Source organism: Cygnus olor, chromosome 1, assembly GCF_009769625.2.
Source record: "Cygnus olor isolate bCygOlo1 chromosome 1, bCygOlo1.pri.v2, whole genome shotgun sequence".
In the NCBI taxonomy this organism is placed as follows: domain Eukaryota; kingdom Metazoa; phylum Chordata; class Aves; order Anseriformes; family Anatidae; genus Cygnus; species Cygnus olor.
Window position 1 is genome coordinate 54,767,870 of NC_049169.1, and position 17,679 is coordinate 54,785,548.

At 54.6% G+C, this 17,679-nt stretch overlaps 2 protein-coding genes across 3 annotated transcripts in view; both read right to left on the minus strand.

Annotated features, from left to right (window-relative positions):
- Positions 1-3,006, minus strand: part of TAB1 (TGF-beta activated kinase 1 (MAP3K7) binding protein 1) — an 18,717-nt gene extending 15,711 nt beyond the window's left edge. Inside the window, exon 1 of the mRNA XM_040559148.1 lies at positions 2,997-3,006. The gene's annotated coding sequence lies outside the window, so the exon portion shown is untranslated. The remainder of the gene's footprint in view (positions 1-2,996) is intronic.
- Positions 1,707-14,270, minus strand: SYNGR1 (synaptogyrin 1). 2 transcript variants are annotated; one of them, XM_040559209.1, is made up of 4 exons: positions 14,080-14,270; positions 6,015-6,252; positions 4,879-5,024; positions 1,707-2,048 (listed from the first exon to the last, which is right to left on the minus strand). In XM_040559209.1, the coding sequence occupies exons 1-4, from the start codon at positions 14,176-14,178 to the stop codon at positions 1,830-1,832; spliced, it is 702 nt and encodes a 233-aa protein (XP_040415143.1). In that variant the 5' UTR covers positions 14,179-14,270; the 3' UTR covers positions 1,707-1,829. The 2 variants fall into 2 exon arrangements, with proteins under 2 accessions (XP_040415143.1, XP_040415148.1); XM_040559214.1 differs by having other exon boundaries at positions 1,707-2,733; positions 14,080-14,268.
- Between the last annotated feature and the right edge of the window lie 3,409 nt (positions 14,271-17,679).

Consider the following 17,679-nt stretch of genomic DNA (forward strand, 5'->3'; position numbering starts at 1 on the left):
TCCCATCATCAGCAACCACCAGCAAGGGAGGGCAAGCCATGGGGATAGCAGCCAGCAGCACAAGTCTGCAAGTGACAGGCTTGCCTCTCACCCCTGTGGAGGTCTAGCAGCTCCTGAAAGCTGGTAGGAGCAGGTAGAAACCGTGCCCACATGCAACGGAGAACAACTGTTCCCCTTTCCCTCTTGGGGTCTGCAACTCAACATTGTCTACCCCTTCTCTACTGCTGTGGGGCAGCTGGAGAGTAGTGCTAGGAGGACTGGTGATGTGGGTGAAGGAAGGCTCAGTGTCCTCCAGATGAGATGTTTGCACAACCACAGGCCATGCCTGCGTCTGATCCTCTTGGCTCCAAGGGATGCTACAGGGAATGGGCCAAATGCTCAGGTGAAGCACCTGTGGATGCTAGATCTGCTCCTGATCTCTGCTACTTGGGTCAATGTTGCATGGACCACGGCGGCTGCTCAGGGGATAGAGCTCCTCAAGACATACCCCACTGCTTGTGCTCTGAGAGGTCTGTGCTGAAAATTGCCCATCTGGCTATTGCTCAGTTATTTCCCTTTAGGCACAGACATTAATTTTATCCCGGAATAAATAGTGTGCTTCCAGAGCTGTGTCTTGACTTGAAGCAAAATCATGAGGAGTGTGGAGCGATGTCCATACGAGCTCTATCCGAGAGGCACTACTGCCACCTAGGTGAGGCTTTAAAGACATACCAGATGCTGCAGAAGGAGCACTAAGGTATAATATATGCAAAGTACAGCAGGACCAGCGTTCAGAGAGCCCAGCCCAGCACAAACCAACTTTGCAAGGATGGAGGAAATTCTCCCCTTGCTGTGCTGACCGCCCCATCCAAGTGAGAGATGAAGCCCATCTACGGACCCTCCGCTGCTCGGCGGCTCCACAGTGTGACGGCAGCCACGTTTCTTTCTAGGGGGTCCTGCTCCATTCCCGTGTGCTCGAGGTGGTGCCAGCGAGAGGCTTTGCACTCTGCTACCAGAGGAAGGGAGGAGGATGCAGCAGCACCCGAGGAGTGAAATTGGCTTTCTTCTCCTCCTCCTGCCCAGGGTGAAACGGCAAACAGACAAGGGGAAACACACCTCCATCTTAACCCAAAGGGAAGGAACAGCTCTCACAGTGCTGCCCCTCTGCTCTGCTCTCTCAAGCCCCTTGCTTTCATCCACAGCAAAATCTACAAAAAGCTGCAGTTTTTTGATTGTACCTGCAAATATTCCTCTTTCCCTTCCCATTTTCTCTCTTTGCGCTCCCTCCCCTCTCCCGCTTCTCCCCAAACCCTCACAAAATAAAGCATTTCCCCACTCACACGGAAGGGCACCCTTGCCCCCCCAAGCAGCCCCCCCCCCTCCACCCTTGCACGCCTGCATGCCAGCTCTCAGCCTGCCCCCCCTTCCACCCTCCCCTCCCTGAGCCAACAGGCCCTCGGGCCCAATTCGGATGCTCCCGCATCTCCTGCAGCATGGAGCAACATCGTCTCACCTAGGAACGCCTCTTCCCTTCCACCTCCAGCATCCTTCCCCCCTGCCCCACTGAAGGAGGGAGAGGAGGGAAGGGGGACCTCCCTCGGTGACAGATTTTGGGACATGTTGGTGCTGGCCGGTAGTTCTGGGGGGTGGAGAGGGAAGAGGCGATGGGGAACCCTTTTTTATTTTTTTTTTAAAAACTATAAATAAAAACAGATGACCCAGAAGGCTGGAGCATAGCTGAGAGCCACCTCTTGTGCCACTACGCACGTGTCTGGTTTGTGCCTCGGCTTGCTGCCGGCAGTGGGAAAGGGGGCATAAGGGAAAGGGGATGGGGAAGGGGCATCGGCGGCTCAGTAGTTCTGCGTTTGGTACCCCTGTGTCTCGGTGTCGAAAGCATCTGCCGGAGGAGGCTGCTGGTACGTCCCCACCGCGTCCGTAGCATCCTCCTCGTTCGTGTAGGGAGCATAAGGCATGCCGGAGTCCTGGCTGGGGTCCATGTAGTCCTGGGAGAAGAGGGCCGAGTCGGCGCCCAGCCGGAAGCGCTGATACGCCAGGAATGCCTGGCCCACCTTGAAGGGAGGATGGGAAGAGACGGGAAGCAGAGAGGGGATGGGAGAAAGAGAAAGGGGAACGTACCGAGAGAGAGAAACAAACAAAAGGAGGGTTAGTAGTGGTTACGGGTTAGTGCGCGAAGCCTGTCCAGGTTCAGGCTGCCCTGCAGAAAGCACCAGCTCCGTGGCAAGGAGAAGAGGGACAAGCTGCAATGGGGTGGCCAGCAGGGAGCCTGGGCATGTGGCTCAGCATCTCAGACCCCAGCAGGCACGGCTCATCTTCCCAGAGCATCCCCGACAGAGGTGAGCAGTCTGGCAGGTCATGAACTGCCCCACGGGGGAGAGTTTGGGGAATGAGGGCTGGGAGGAATGGAGAAGATACAGTGGTGGGGGCAGAAGGCATCTCCTGGCTGAAATATTAGGTCTGAGCAGTCATCAGAAGAAAGGCACTAGTGTTACAAAGCATTAGTTAGGGTGAGGGAGAGGAGGGGCAGAGGAGGAACACGCGAACGCTCATGATCAGAGCGTTGGAGCCAACTGCTCGACAGCCTCCTTCATCTGCACCCCTTGTCCCTACCCCCAGGCTCGCCACCAGTGAGGGGCATTAAGGCAGCAAGGACGGGGAGTTGGGGAACAGCGTGTTGTATTCCTCCTGAAAAGTAATGTCTCTGAGTCGCCGGAAACCCAGAAAGGTGAGGAAGCCCTGTGAGGAGAGAGAGAGGTGTGGGGAGGAGAATCAATAAGAAAGAACATGCCAGGGCATTTGACTGAAATTAAAAATAAAAATAAATAAAAACAAAAACAAAACCACAAGAACCTGGGGAAGAGGATGCCTTTAGCCACTCGCAGCCCATGCATTGGGGAGGACCCTGCAGGTGGTGGGAACATCTCTCTCCAAAAGGGTCCTGAGGGACCCCTTGCATGAGCCTTGGTTCCCATCACACTTTCTGCTGGAGCTGAAGGGACACCACTGCTTGATTTGGCAGCACTCAAGCAAGAGGCTTGGCTTGCGGGGTGGTCACACTGCTGCCCCTGGCCCCTGCTGCCACTTTGGCTGGTGCTCAGTGCTTGGTAGCCCCCCTCCCTAACACCTTTGTTGCCTTTTCGGCACCCTTCCTACCTGCCCTTGCCCAACACAGGAGATAAAGCTACGAGGACTCGGTACTTTCAGAGATGGGATGAAAATTGCAGGGGCTCTATTTATATTGCACACCACAGTCTGCCCTGTGAACGGGGAACAAGGGATTGCCGGGAAAGGGAAGTCTAAAAAGCCTGCACTGTCATCTTCTGAAAAAGCCATTCCCAAGTGGAGCTGCAGTCATGGGTGCAGCCTGCTTCCCCAGAGCTGGGAGGGATGTGGCTACAGCCTCTTGTGGCCACCAAGGGCTTTTCATGTGATGGGGATGAAGCAGAGAGAGCGGTGAACCCCCAGTCTGTAGCTCCCTTCTCTGCTTAGCATTGATGAGCTGAAAGTGCAGTTAAAATCCTTTCATGTGCAGGGAAACGACGCTTGGGGAGGCTGGCTTGCACAAGGTCATTCTGGAGGTTTGTCAAGGACGCTCTTGACTGGAGTCTGTGTGAACTCTCCTTCTGCATACGTTCTGGTGTCCTTGCTTCCCAGGTATATTGGGTTTACGTGGCAAGCGTTTGGTAGCGGGGGGCTGCAGGGGTGGCCTCTGTGAGCAGAGCCCAGCAGCTGCCCCATGTCAGAGCAGAGCCAGCTCCAGCCGGCTCCAAAAGGGACCCGCTGCTGGCCAGAGCCGAGCCAGGGAGCGATGCTGGTGGGGCCTTTGGGAGAGCAGATTTAAGGAAGGGGAGAAAAAACCTGCTGTGTGACAGCAGCTGGAAGAGAGGAATGAGAAATGTGAGAGAACCAGCCCTGCAGGCACCAAGGTCAGTGCAGAAGGAGGGCAGGAGGTGCTCCAGGCACGGAGCAGAAGTCCCCCTGCGGCCTGTGGAGAGGCCCCTGCTGGAGCAGGCTGTCCCCCTGCAGCCCATGGGTCCCACATGGAGCAGATCTCCACGCTGCAGCCCGTGGAGGAGCCCCTGGTGGAGCAGGTGGATGTGGCCTGGAGGAGGCTGCGGCCCATGGAGAGCCCCCGCAGGAGCAGGCCCCGGGCCGGAGCTGCAGCCCGTGGAGAGGAGCCCACGCAGGAGCAGGGGGTCTGGGGGGAGCTGCCGCCCGTGGGGGACCCGTGCTGGAGCAGTTTGCTCCTGGGGGATGGACTCCGTGGTACGGAGCCGTGTGGGAGCAGTTGTTGAAGAGCTGCTGCCTGTGGGCAGCCCCCGCAGGCTCAGTTCGGGAAGGACGGCATCCCGTGGGAGGGACCCCACGGGGAGCAGGGGCAGAGAGGGACCGTGAGGGAGCAGCAGAGACAATGCGTCAGGGACTGACTGCAGCCCCCATTCCCCTGCACTGCTCAAGGGGAGGAGGTAGAAGAGGGTGGATGGGGGGAAGGTGGTTTTGGTTTGCTTCTAGTTCTCACTGCTCTAGCCTGTTAGCAATAGGTAATAAATTACATTAATTTTCCCACGCTGAGTCTGTCTTGCCCATGACAGCAATTGGTGAGTGATCTCCCTGTCCTTATCTCAACCCATGAGCCCTTTCCCATCATATTTTCTGCCACTGTTCTTTTTGGGACGGGGAGTGATAGAGCGGCATGGTAGAGCCTAGTTGCCCATCAGTGTGAAACCACCACGCCAGGTTTCCCTCTCAGCCACCTCTCCTCCTGCTTTTCCTTCTCTGAAGCCATGTGAACTGGGATCCCAGAGCCAGTCACCTCCCATTCCCCACAAGCTAACACACTGCAGAGGACACTTGGTCTGATGTCATGGCTTCTCTACTCACCCAGGTGAAGATGGAGAAGAAGGAGAACGTGATGGCTGCTCGGGCTGCATCCCCTCCCTCGTTCATTGGGTTGTCCTCTTCTTTTGAAGCTTGCCACTGGTTGGTCAGAAAGCAGAAGCCAACGAACCACAGGAACGCCCAAAAGGCTGGGATGGACCACCACCAGCATGCCAAAGGGGAAGGGGAGAGAGATCAAGAAGGCACGTATGACCACAACGCAAACACATCGCGTTTCTCTGGAAACTGCAACCCAACGAGACCCAGCAGTGCACTGCAGGCTGGGCCAAATTCTGGCTGTGCAGGCTTTCTAAGCCCAAGGGAGTAGGTTCACTGACAGCTAAACCATCAAGGTGATGATAGGTGCCTGCAGAAAGTACCTCAGGGGAGTCAGCGGGAGGAGGTTTTGTTTGCTTGTGCTTGGATTGATCACAGGACCTGCATTTGGCTCTCAGTACAAGAGCAATCACCACTGCTTCACCACCCTGTCCTGCAAGGACAAGTGAAGAGCAGCTCCTTCCAAGGGAGCTGCAGGAGGAGCAGTCAGCCTGCAGTTGCATGACAACTGGCCTTTGCTTAGGTCAGCAGCGATGAAAGCCCTTATCCTGAGGAAAGGTGCTGAGATATCATCAATATCCTGCATCCCTGGGAAAGGGGTTGGGTAGCAGGGAGCTGGGCATCCAGGTTGGCATCTGGTGGGGAGGAGCAGGACTCGCCCTCTCTCCAGGAGTAACCAGATGACTGGCAGCCATGGAATTGGACATTTGGAATTAGCAGCCAAGTAGTGCTTCATCTGTCCCCTTCTCTGCACCATTACCTGCGTGTGGGACTGCTAGGCTAAACGTGAACAAACTTGCAAGCCACAAGTCCTCAAAAAGTTCAGATGTCCGCATGAAATCCTCAACTTTTTTTTTTTTATGTTAAAATATATATGGTTCAAACACCTGGAGCTGGAGAAGAAGGGAGCACCGTCTCCAGAGACACCAACACTTGGCCTTATCAAGCATAAGCATGGGGGGAGACGAGACCTGCTGATCCTAAAGGACTCCCTCAGCTATTACTATGGAGAAGAGCAAAGGCAGTGGCCAGCACTCTCCGCGGAGGAGAGCAGCACTGTGCCAGCCAGCCGGGAAGCTCACCCGAGACACCGATGTCCGAGAGCACTGCCTTCTTGCGGTCCTTGACGCTGCTGATCTGCGGGAAGTAGGCATCCAGAGCTAGGTAGAGAAGGCAGCTGAGGAAGGCGAGGACACCCACGGTAATGCCATAGTTGCAGGCGTTGCGGTTGCGGTTGAAAATGCAGTGCTCCTGCGAATCGTCCACGCGGTTCACGTACCCTTCATTGACAATGGAGCCAAACACCACGATGGAGAACACCTGGGGGGGAAGGAGGTGGGAGGCACATCAGGGCAAACTCCTCTGGACCAGCACCGGGGAGCTCCCGCAAGCGCGGCCGCCCTCCACCGAAATCTCTCCGTGCCGAGCTCCCGTCCCACAGCCTCACCTGGACTGTGGCCCCGGGGAGTTGTATTTTATTTCAGAGGATTAGCTTAAAATAGGGCACTTCTGGATGCTTTTTTTTTTTTTTCATCCATTTGATCCAAACCGATGTAAAGCAGCCTCAGCCCGGAGGAAGGGTGGCTTCCCGTGGACACATGGGGAGGTGACGTGGAGTGTAAATTCGGATAAGGCTTTGGTGCAGGCGCCTGCGTGCAAGAGCTACCAGCAGCAGCAATCTGCTTACTTTGCACTTTTTCTCCTACCCACTCCTTTCCCTTCTAGGAAGTCATTGTTTCCACCACGCATTTGTTCTCCAATTTTATCCATGAAGCTACTGAGCTCTTTTCCCTGTTCTCCCTCCCACAGCCTCAGCTCCTCCTGCTGACCTGCCAGGCTCCCGCTCCCCCCTTGCACATCTTCTGCCCCTCTGCTTGGGCTTTTTTATTTATTTTAAAAAGCATTTTATCACCCCTTACAGCCATTTAGAAGATCTAACAGGATGGGTAGCTTCCCTCCTTCTCCTCTCTTCCCACTGCTGTTGCTCTATCTGCTCCCATGCCCTGGGTCGCTGAGACCATCCACTTTTGCCTGCTCCATCTCCCAGCTCACCACATCACCCCCCCCCGCCCAGCCCATTTACTGCCAGGATCTGCTTTTGCAAGATTTCTGACTCTTGCACTCGGCGTCACCGTGGCTAATGCCAAAAGCTGATCACAGCTGCAGGAGAAGGGCCCCCATCAGCACTCCCTGCCCGCCACCGCCACTGCAGCTGCGCGTTATTTTAAACCAGGCAGAATTAAGGATGAGGCCAGGTAGAAAGGCCCTAATCCGCAGCTGCCAGTTTAATCTTCGCTCACCGACTTAGCCTTTGTCACCTGCCGCAAGGCCAGCCCTCTTTGACACAGCAGGCTCACCATGGCAGAGAGGTATTTATGGCAGCCCCAGTCCTTCATCTCAACCAAACAGCTTCCCCGTGCAGCCGCAGGAGAAAGAGAGGAAGATGAAGGTGGCACTTGCAGGTTTTTCTTTGCAGGGTATCTCAAGACCCTTGGTGGATGCCCCAGACCCACACTCCAGATATCTGCTGTTTGACCAACAGCATCAAGAGCCAGAGGAACCCTGACAGCCCTCAGCGGTGTCCACATTTCAGCTGCCAAGCTCTAACACGGATCTACTGACACCCGTATAATTTTTTCACTCAAAAGCTCATAATTTGGTCCCATGTGGGTGTTGCTGATGTTGGGCATGTTTTTGACACACTACTGCAATCTCACAAAGCTGGGAGATGGTGCTCCTAAGCATCAGGACTGTATGGGTTCTCTGAATGTTGGCAAGAGATTTTAAAGATAGGAGATAAAACAGCTGATTTCTCCTCCTCCTCCTCCTTCTTGAAAATCAAAATTGATCACACTTTGCTCAAATTGCCCATGAAAAACACAAGCCAATAAAAATCTCTTAAGCCCAAAGCAAAGGTCTGGTCTTTGAGATTTCAGTCTGAATGGTTTAGAAAGGCAGCAAGTCGCAGACAGTTACACACAGGGTCTTTCAGCGGGAGGTCTCCCACACCTTAACGGCAGGCTGGGCTGGCAGTACGTGCTCTATTCCTCCGACCTACCGGAGGGCCAACAGACTGCTCGAAGTGAAGTCCAGGCGCTGCCAGGGCTGACAGTGCCACCTGAAACACCAGCCTCCTGACATCGAGGTTACAAAGCGGGTGCCTGGTTTCCTGCAGCATTAGATGGAAAGCAGAGCTTCACTTTGGAAGACGAGAAATAGCCTCAAAAGAGGCTTAGCCTGGTGTTCATTTTTGTTTCAGGGCTCAATAATGGTAAAGTGTTGACTCCCTGAGTCAGGTCAACCCTTGCAACACTCTGTATTGAGTCTCTGCTTGCTCATTTTGGGATGACTGAACTTCTGCAACTGCCTCTCCCCAGAGACACTTCTGGTTACTCTATTCCTACCATGATACACGTCTGCTTTGGGCTCTTATCTCCTGGTTTGCTGCTGACCTGGAAGGGCTCTCACCGAGCACAAGAAGCCTCAATAATAATTCCTTTTTGCATCTGTCCCTTCATACCTGCCTACATCAGCACTTCCTAAAGAAACAGTTGAGTGCACAAGACCAGAGGGACAACCCCATCCCCCTAAATTTTCCAGCAGGAGGCTGAACTGCTGAATATTTAACCCACAGCAGCGACGTCTTGGCATAGGTGGTGGGTGGAAGCTCGCTGACTTAGCGAGGCCTCTTGGAAAGACGAAGCTTTTTGTGTTTCCTTGATTTCGCAAGCCGCGTGTGTGCCAAGATAATCCGGGCGGCAGGTGCAGTACGAATGCCTGCCTGGATTATAAACAAAGCACCACGAGCCTGCGAGGAGGAAGCATTTATGTTCCCGTTGTCGGCACATCTGCACCGCTTACCAAGAAACGCCAGCCGCCTTCCTTCCCCCGTGCGTTGCTGCTCCTTGGTGTCTGTAGAACTGAAGCACCCCCATTTCGCACGGCGAGTCCCCACTGCACAAAGCTTTGTATATAGAGACTAAGAGAATGCTCCAAAACACACGTACAGCTGGGAAGTGACTTGCAGGAGGCTGGTGCAAAGCCCTGCATCCCGATATCCCCCGCAGCAGCAGAGTGCTCTTGTTGGGGACCTCTCCCCTGCTCTGCAGAGGGAGATAACTAGCTCCTTTCCTGTGCGTGGTCGTGAAAACCAGGCAGGCATTTTTCTTTTGGAGTGGCCCCGTTTCTTTGGCGAGGCTGTTCAAGGAACTTGACGGGGCTTAAAGTAACCAGATTTTTAGGTTGGGCAGGTTTCCTTAGGCCTCCGGGAGCAACACTAACCAGGCAGATGTGACATCTCTTTGGAGGTGCACGTTCATGGCATAAGCAGTAATATATTCAGCTGTTGACTAGAAAAAGGGACAGAAAAGAGCACTTAGAAGAGATCTGGGCAAGCCGCCTGCTGCTGGGACCCTGTTTTCACTGCTCCTTTGACAGCACATCATCACGGGCTGCTGCAGTTATTGCCCTAGGCTTGTTTTAACCAAAGGGCTCTGAGGCACCTGGCGAAGCCCAGAGCTGGGCACTTTGCAAAGCTGAGACAGACAGAGGAACTCGCTGAAAGACACCGAAAAAAAAGGAACTTAATGCTAGGGCACTGCAGGACGAGACGGGGGGAGGCTGAGAGTTTTCCTGCCCTGGTTTCCCAAGGGCTGTTACAAGGGTGTGAAGGCTTGCAATGGGAAAAAAGTGCCGAGCGGACAGAAAGCTGCATCCCACCATGAAAGACCTCTTTTTTTTCCCACCAGAGGTCTGCTTTGGCCAGGCACAAACTCCTGAGCATCATGTGAGGTCTCCAGCGCGCTGCCCATCCCCAGCCCCGGGCATCATGTGATGGGCCTCGGGTGCCGTGCTAGGATTTTCCTGCACCTCCTCCCAGGAATTTGTCACAACTCCTTCCCTAAAATCCCCACGAGGGCCGTATCAGGAATGAGGCTGCTTTGGCTTGCTGCAGTGCCCTCCGGCCACGGGCTCTGCTGCCCTGCCTGCTTCCTCTCCCCCTCCCCAGCCCCCTGTTTTATTCTATTAGGGAAAGGAAACGGTTTGAGGACATAATATTGCTTGCGGGACTTCAAATCAAATCCATCTCGGGCAGAATGAGGCAATAACCTCTCCTGTGCCTGATCTGGTAGCAACCAGGAATAAATCTATTTAAAAATGCGAGGACAAGGGAGATATCAAATGCCGGCCTGGCAGAGATGAGGGGGTTTTCATTTTCGTTCAGCCGCAGTTTCTGGAAAGCTTTGGAGAGCCCTGCGCAGCCATAGATTATTATTATCATCATCATCATCATTAAATCTCCTTGTATTTAGCTCGTTTTCAAGAAAACACACGCGGCTTTTGGTACGCGTGGGACCAGCAGCTTGGAAGCAGAAGGCCTCTGTTTATCCCCCGCAGCTGGCACTGCACGGACAGCGGTGTCCTGACGAGCCCTGACCCTGGAGCATCCCCCCCGTGTTGGCGGGGGGGGGCTCAGCCCTCAATTCCTCCAAAATGGGTGGCATTAACCCCCAACCCCTTTCCCTGGCCGCCAGCCACATGGCACCGGCTTCCCCGGGCTGAGCTGGAGCAGGTGATGCGGGGAGGGGGAGAGGCTCCACACCCCTAATTCCTGCATCCTTAATTCCTGCCGTGGGATCCAGAGCAGGCTCTCCTCCCCAGCCAGCTCTTTTTCACGCCCGGCTTGGCAGCAATTAACCCTTCTGCTGCCCACGTTTGGGAGCCCACGGCTGCTGGGAAGCCCTCGGGGCAGCGGATGGCGAGGGAGGAAGAGGTTTCCTGGAAGCACTGTGGGAAGCTCCATCCTGTTTTACGCTCTTCCCATGGCCAAACAGCAGCTTCTGTCCCACTGCTCCTAGTGACAGCTCCCTTGGGCCGTACCCTGCCTTCTCCACACTAGCATCCAGGTCCCTCTGTGCTTTCCAGACTGCCCCCCACATCGCCAAGTGGCTGCTCAGCAAAGTGACCCCAAATCGCACCTTTTTCCACCAGGAAGAGTTCTCTTTTATTCAGAGCAAATTTTTTTGCTTGTATTTCAACATTGCCTTGAGTCCCTCTGTGCCGCTTCTCAGATTTTTATCTGCAGATGCCATTAACGGGTGATTTGTTCCTGCTCCAAGGTCTTTCCTGGAAATGTCACGCTGGGCACAGCACAACCTGCTGCGCCCAGCCCCGAAGCACACCATGGCTGTGCACATCCACTGCCCGTCTTCTGGCATGGCCTCACGCCCAATCCCACCGACAGCGGCCCCCAAAAGCCCCGGTGATGCTGACACACAAAGGGGACCTTGTGAGGAACCGTGCCCGGAGCTTAACTCAGAGCAGAAGTCGCTTTCCTTTTATCGCGTGCCAACACCATGCAGCCACTGGCCAAAAAACACGTGAAGGAGAGGAGGGCAGAGGGCACGAGCTGCTGCGGACCCTCGGAGCCAGGCACAACCTTCAGTGGCAGGGACAACCTCAGGTCCTCCAAGGCTGTTTGACCCTCCAAAGCACCAAAGTAACCTGAGCTGGCGGACGGACGCCCCAGAATCGCTAACCTCCTTCCACAGTTCAGCATCCTCCCTTCCAAACCCATCCCATCTCTTCCTCGGCGAGGAGCAACGTAAATAACCCGCTGCCAGCCCATCCGCTCCCGACCTCGCGGCCCTTCGTTGCCGCTGCCTGAATTGGGCTGCAAGCTCCGTGGGCACGAGCCAGCTTTGCTGCCCGTTGGTAAAGTGCCATACGCACTTGGGTGTCGTAACCGTCTGCTAAAACACGGCGCGGCCCCGGCACAAGGTCATTGCCTCGGGAAGCAGCCGTAAGATGTTCTGCTCTTAATTAAAGCTCGTCACATGCAGCTGGCCAAAAGGAGTCTCCGGCTAGCCACAGGGAGCGGATGGGCCTGCAAGGCCACGAGGAGGCATCAAAGCGTTTCCATTAGGTCCTGGGGTGGGAAGGGAGGACTCCTGGGAGAGCACGGCGAGGACGAGCCCTTCGTCGACAGAAGGGTTCGGCTCGCGGAGCCGGCAATACGCAGACTAAGTGCAGATGCGCTCGCCGCCTGTAAATGCACCCAGGGGAGATCAGCAGGGAAGGAGAAGCACCATTTAAACCGAAGGGCATACGAGCACGGAAAGAAACGGGGAAAAAAAAACAGCCGTGAATAGATTTGCCCTGATGGCCCTGAGCATCTCAGCATCTGAAGTCTCTCCCAGAGGGAGCGAGAAGGGCGAAACAACCACGAACCATTATTTTTTTTTGAGCAAAGTTCAGCTGATTTATGGAAGGGGCCATAAAGGCCCCTTGTGACAGCCTGAGATGGGACTTCAACACCCGTCAGGACCCTTCAGGGCCTCAAGTTTTGGGGGAAAAAAGTCATGACTAAATATATGGGGGCAGCTTGTGGCTCCCTGGCTGTGGGGAGGGAGAGATGCTCAGGAGGAGACACCAGGCCAAGCAGGTGGATAAGCACAGGGAGGAACCTGTTGTTGGGGAGAAAAAAGGTGCATGCTGGGTCCCTTGCTGCCCTGCAGCAGCTCCAGCTCCTGCAACAGGACACGAGCTCCCACAGCCCCATACAGGTCCATCCGACAGCACCTGGGGTAAAGCCCAGCCTGTCCTCTGTCAAGGTCAGACCCACAGCGATGGGGAAACACCGTGGGGTGCCAGGGAGAGGCTGGTCCCCAGGACGTGCTCCTTGCTGGGGGGACCTGGGAGCACGGGGCTGAGCTCAGAGAGCGACCCGACAGCACCTGAGACACTCTGGAGCAGAGCAGGTACCCCCCCCAAAAATTATATCCATATTTCCTGCTCTCTCTCTGCCTCACCTTTGGGAAGCCAGAACCCCGCAGTGCTCGAATGAAGTCACGAAGGAGGGAGAAAAAAAAAAAAAAGCAAAGGAAAAAGAAGAAGGCAGAGAGGGAGAAAGAGGAAATTCTGTCACAGAGATTAGAAGCAGGCGAGCCTTTGTAGGTCACCCCGCGCCCATCACCCTCGGGCAGGCACGCTGCCTCTGCTCTGCCCGCTCGGGAAGGCATCGCGTGTCCCCCTCACCCAGCAGCAGCGCAGCAGTCACAAGCCTGGCTGTAAACAAGCCCGGACAGACTGACGGACAGACGGACAGACCACCCCCCAGCGTTAATCACATCCCCAGCCACCTAGCAGCTCTCCAGCCACCCTCGAGTCACGTCACCCGCAGACAGGACCCCCGCGGATGGAGGGACGGCACTCCCCGTGGCCACCTTCCCTTTAATCCCCCGTTCCCCTCGCGCCGCTTATTGCATTTTATTTTATTTTCTCATGTCAGGCAGCTCGCGCCTCCCCCTCCGGTGCGCATGTGTCCCCCGGCTCCCTCTCCCTGCCCTCCCTCCTCTGCTCCCGGCCCAGACCTCAATCTCTCCCGCACCGGCTGCCCGCCGCAGCTCGCTCCCTTAATCCCAATGACCTTCTTGCGGGGACGCGCTGGCGTAGGGTGGGATGGGGGAAAAATGTTGCGGGGAAAAGCAGCTGAGGAGGGGTGAGAGGAAGAAGAGGAAGCACAGAGCCCCCCCCGCAGCCCCCCAGCCGCTCGCCCAGGCACGGCCAAGCCCCGCACACCCTGCGGCATCACCCCAGGGACGAAACCCCAAAGCTCTCCCCCCGTGTGGCCCTATATCCAGGATGTACGGAGGGCGGTGTGCAGGCACGTATGTGGATATATGTGTGTGGATGTGTTATATATGGAAATACGGACACAGGAGATGGACGCAGACACCCAAACATGCATATCCCTGGATGTGTGTGCACGGGTACGTATGCACGGAGGCGCAGCAATGTATATCCACATATGTGCACAGCTCCACGTACACGCAGACTATAGCTAATATATATCACAACGTATATAATTGTCCTAGTGTGAATAATGGCATATATTATGCAATATATATCACATGCAGCGATTTAAGAGATCTAACACATGAGAAGGATATTGTATATAGAGAGAGAATGAGGGTGTACATATATATATATACGTATATATATAGGTATGTATGTGCACGGGGAGGCGAGGACCGTGCCGGCTGCCAGCCCTGCAGCCGGGGGGGCCGCCCCCGAGCCCGTCCCGGTCCAGCCCCGTTCCCGACCCGGTCCAGCCCCGCTCCCGTCCCGCTCCCGTCCCGGCCTCACCCAGGAGAGGAGCCGCAGCAAGGTGTGCGGCTGCCGGAGGAAGGCCTGCGGGTCGAAGGCGCCGCCGGCTTTCCCCGCTCCGAAGGCGCCCCCGTCCATGGCGGGGCCGCGCCGAGCCGTGCCGAGCCGTGCCGAGCCGGGCAGCGCCGCGCCTGGCAGCCCGGCGGCGGCGGGACACGAGCCGTGCGCGTTCACGCCGCCGCCGCCGCCGCGGGGGCGCGCCGCGCGGGAGCGCTCACCCCCCCCAACCCCCCCCCCCCCACCCGCACACACGCACACGCGTTTTTTAAATTTTTCTTTATTATTACTATTTTTTAGGTCTATTTGTGGGAGAGGGGAGGTGGTGCAGGGAGCGAGGTCGAGGCTGGGGAGCATCCCGGGCAGCTCCCGTCTTGTGGACCCCGGCACACGTGTGCCCACGTTACTGGCACGATCCCCCTGGTATTTCGGATTTGAGACTCTCTGGGAGGTGCTCCCTGCAGGAGGCACCCGGCTGGCTCCAGCCTGGGAGCGCTGAGCTCACGGCAACCCCATCCCAAGGGACCAGGACGAGGTTTGGGGATGCTCTGGGGGGGAACCTGGGGGACATCACATCCTCCAGCAAGGTGCCCGCACCCTGGTTTCCATCCCAAAGAAGCGATTAGGTGAGGACCATCACATCACGGTGACATCTGTGGCTGCCTGGCATTGAGGCCAGCCTGGGCACAGCCAAAGCCCAGCTTTGCTCTGCACCACGTTTCCACCAGGCAAACCTCGGGACGTCTCCGGCTCCTTATTGCTAAAAAACTGAGCTCAAAGGCTGACAAAGCAACACGACCGGCTGAACTGCTTCTGGCCCCGTTGCCTCCGGACCGCACCTGTGCACAGACCCGTTTTAGCAGCAAGAGAGCAGGTTGCGGACCGGTTCCGTGGGGAACGTGCTCAGCTCACTCCGGCACCACTTCGTCCTGCCCCAGCATGAATTTGTTTTACTGGTAGTCTGTGACCCAGCCCTGCAATGCCAGAGAAGGGTGTAGGAGCTAGAGGCGAACCTAGGGGAGATAAATGAGCAATTAAAGCCCGGCCTTTGGTTGCCCAATAGCAATAGCTGTGAGCAGCTATTGTTCCTCATCACCTTCTGAGGGGCAGGTTGGGGACAGAGAGAGGATGGACGGTCCCACTTCACATCCAGCCATGCCCAGCTCTGTTTGGGAAGATGAGCTGCATGGTCGGACCCTCAGCCCTCCAGTTCATACTGATGCCCTTCCCACATTCAGGCAGGCAATGAAACATCCTCCTCACAAAGCATCCATAAGGGACCTCCAAACAGAGCACCTTTTTTCTTTCACACTAGGTGGGTAAGTCGCCTTCCCACACTGAACACCTGAACTCTCAGCTACACCTGCACAGCTGGCAGCGGGATTTGGCTCTGTAGGAAGGTGTTTGCTTAACTATTTCATTAATGTTTGCAGTAACTTGATACGATCATAATGTGCAGCCCTTCCGCTGCACTGATCAGCATCCCAGCGGTGGGAATTCAGATGGGTTCAGTGCAAGGGGGAGACGCGTGCTGTAGGGAGGAGGCGTCTGGCCCTGGGGACACCGCCAGCACAGGGCTTTGCCCTGATCTCCCCACAGTGCCAGGGGCCTCCTGGATGCTTCCAGCCAAGCTGGGCTCTTAGGTTTATCGTCCACCTTGATTCCCAATGCCGTGCCAGCTATTGGAGGCCAGGGCTCAGTGCGTACTAACCCAGCTGAAGCTGTCAGGCTGAACCCAAAACAACACAACACCTGGGCATTTTGAGCAATGCTTGGATCTGCAGGGAGCCCAGGGGCTCAGTGGGACACCCCTGAAGTCCCAGCCTCCCAGCCCCAGCCTGTGACAAAGCGGTGGGACCTCTGCCGAGCTGGTTTTGGCTTCTACCAGTGAGCTGCCTGTGGAGCTCCCCGCTCCCTTAGCTCCCGCATCCACTGGCTAGGTATCCTGCGTCTCTCAAACCTGTAAAAAATGCGAAACCCACAAACAAACTGACTTTTATTACTTTAATTAGTGACTGGTTCCTGGTGGTTTTGCTGTCCGTGTATCCCTCAGGATTAAAAAAGGAAACTCCAATGGATGCCAGGGCTCTGCTTACTGACACTGAGGGAAAGCACTACAGCCCCACAACGAGGATCAGAGATGCTTCAGGGCACGTCTCAGCTAGAGTCGCGTGTCAAATCAGTTCTCCTGCAATGGCACTCACACAATTTCAGGTCTAGAGAAGTCTGAGAGAGTTTCTGTGGTCTGGTCCTATCCGATTTCCTTATGCCAAAGGAAGGAGAGTGAATAATTTATCTGCTGTCCTTCAGCTCCCCCGCTGTTCAGGTTTCATCTCTGCTTCGCCCCTATGCTACAGAGATGCTTCTGTGCAAGCGCCTGCATAAGCAAGCCGTGGACATGAGCAGATCCAGCATCACTCCGTGACAGAGCTTGTCTTCGTGGCGCTTATTGGTATGCCGAGAGTGGTTGTACGTGGAGCAAGAGAAATAACGCGTGAATAGCATAACTGACAAGATCTCTGACAGGTTCCACAATAAGTCTTACTTTTGGTTTCCCTGTCACAGCATAACTTTATCACTTTCATTGTTGTTATTGCTTATTATTAATTCAGCAGCAGCATAGAGAGGCCCTAATTGGATTTGGAGCTCTGTTGTACCAAGCACCGTGGAAATAGACAGTGGGACACAGTCCCTGAAGAACACACAATCCGCTTGAGAACATGTCCCTGCAAGAAATAATTCATTTGATGTCTTTTGATGTTTTGAGATACGCATATAAGCAAAACAGATGCCAATGTTAGCAGTAAAACCTATTTTAGCTTATTAATTTTTAAATAACGTGTTTTCATTTCTTTGTTGTTACTAAGTTTTTTCACATTGTCTAATATCTTTTTTTTAAGTACAGTGAAGATTTGTCAAGCGTCTTTTGCGTCATTACAGTTACCTATAACTACGGAGCTTTTTAATAAAAACAGCTACACATTATGTCAGGATTTTCTGCTGAGGCATGCATTCACTCACAGCTTTGAGCAAGAACATTGTTTTTTTGTAGAAGAAAAAATCGAGAAGGTTGACTGCAGTGGTACACACTTTCTAGCGCTATGTACATCTGAAAGATGACACTGGGCTATTGTATTGGACAACATAATAAATGACACAGCTAAAGAATTAAGAAGGTGCATGTGTTTTATTATGTACGCCCTGTTAATTTTTTTTTAACTAAAGTATAACGTTGCCTGTTATTACTTGTAAGTGTATGCACTTACACTTTCAAGAAACTCTGCAAGGTATTTAATATATATATTTTTTTATGGTTCCATCTCAGAAACTTGATTCCAGGAAAGACTTAATTGTTTCAATGCACTTTTTCTTACCTAAGGCCTTCAGTATTGGCTGGCCAGCATATTCAGCGCGTGGCACTGTGGAAGACAACCAAATGCATCCTAAACTAATTCACAAAATTCAGCCAATTCAGATTTCCGAGCTGGCTAGCCAAACTTGACGATGGTGTGACAATCGTGGGCAGCTTTCTGTAAGCAGATCCGAGTCCGCCTCTGCCTTGGTCCTTCCACTCTCGTGGAA

What these genes read in the sequence shown, in the direction of transcription:
- SYNGR1 (XM_040559209.1), bottom strand. Translation starts at nt 14,178, where the DNA reads ATGGACGGGGGCGCCTTCGGAGCGGGGAAAGCCGGCGGCGCCTTCGAC. An exon ending in CTCGGACATCGGTGTCTCGG is followed by an intron (nt 5,025 to 6,014) that starts GTGAGCTTCCCG and finishes GGTCCATCCCAG; the next exon opens with CCTTTTGGGCGTTCCTGTGG. An exon ending in TCTTCTCCATCTTCACCTGG is followed by an intron (nt 2,049 to 4,878) that starts GTGAGTAGAGAA and finishes CCTCCCTTCAAG; the next exon opens with GTGGGCCAGGCATTCCTGGC.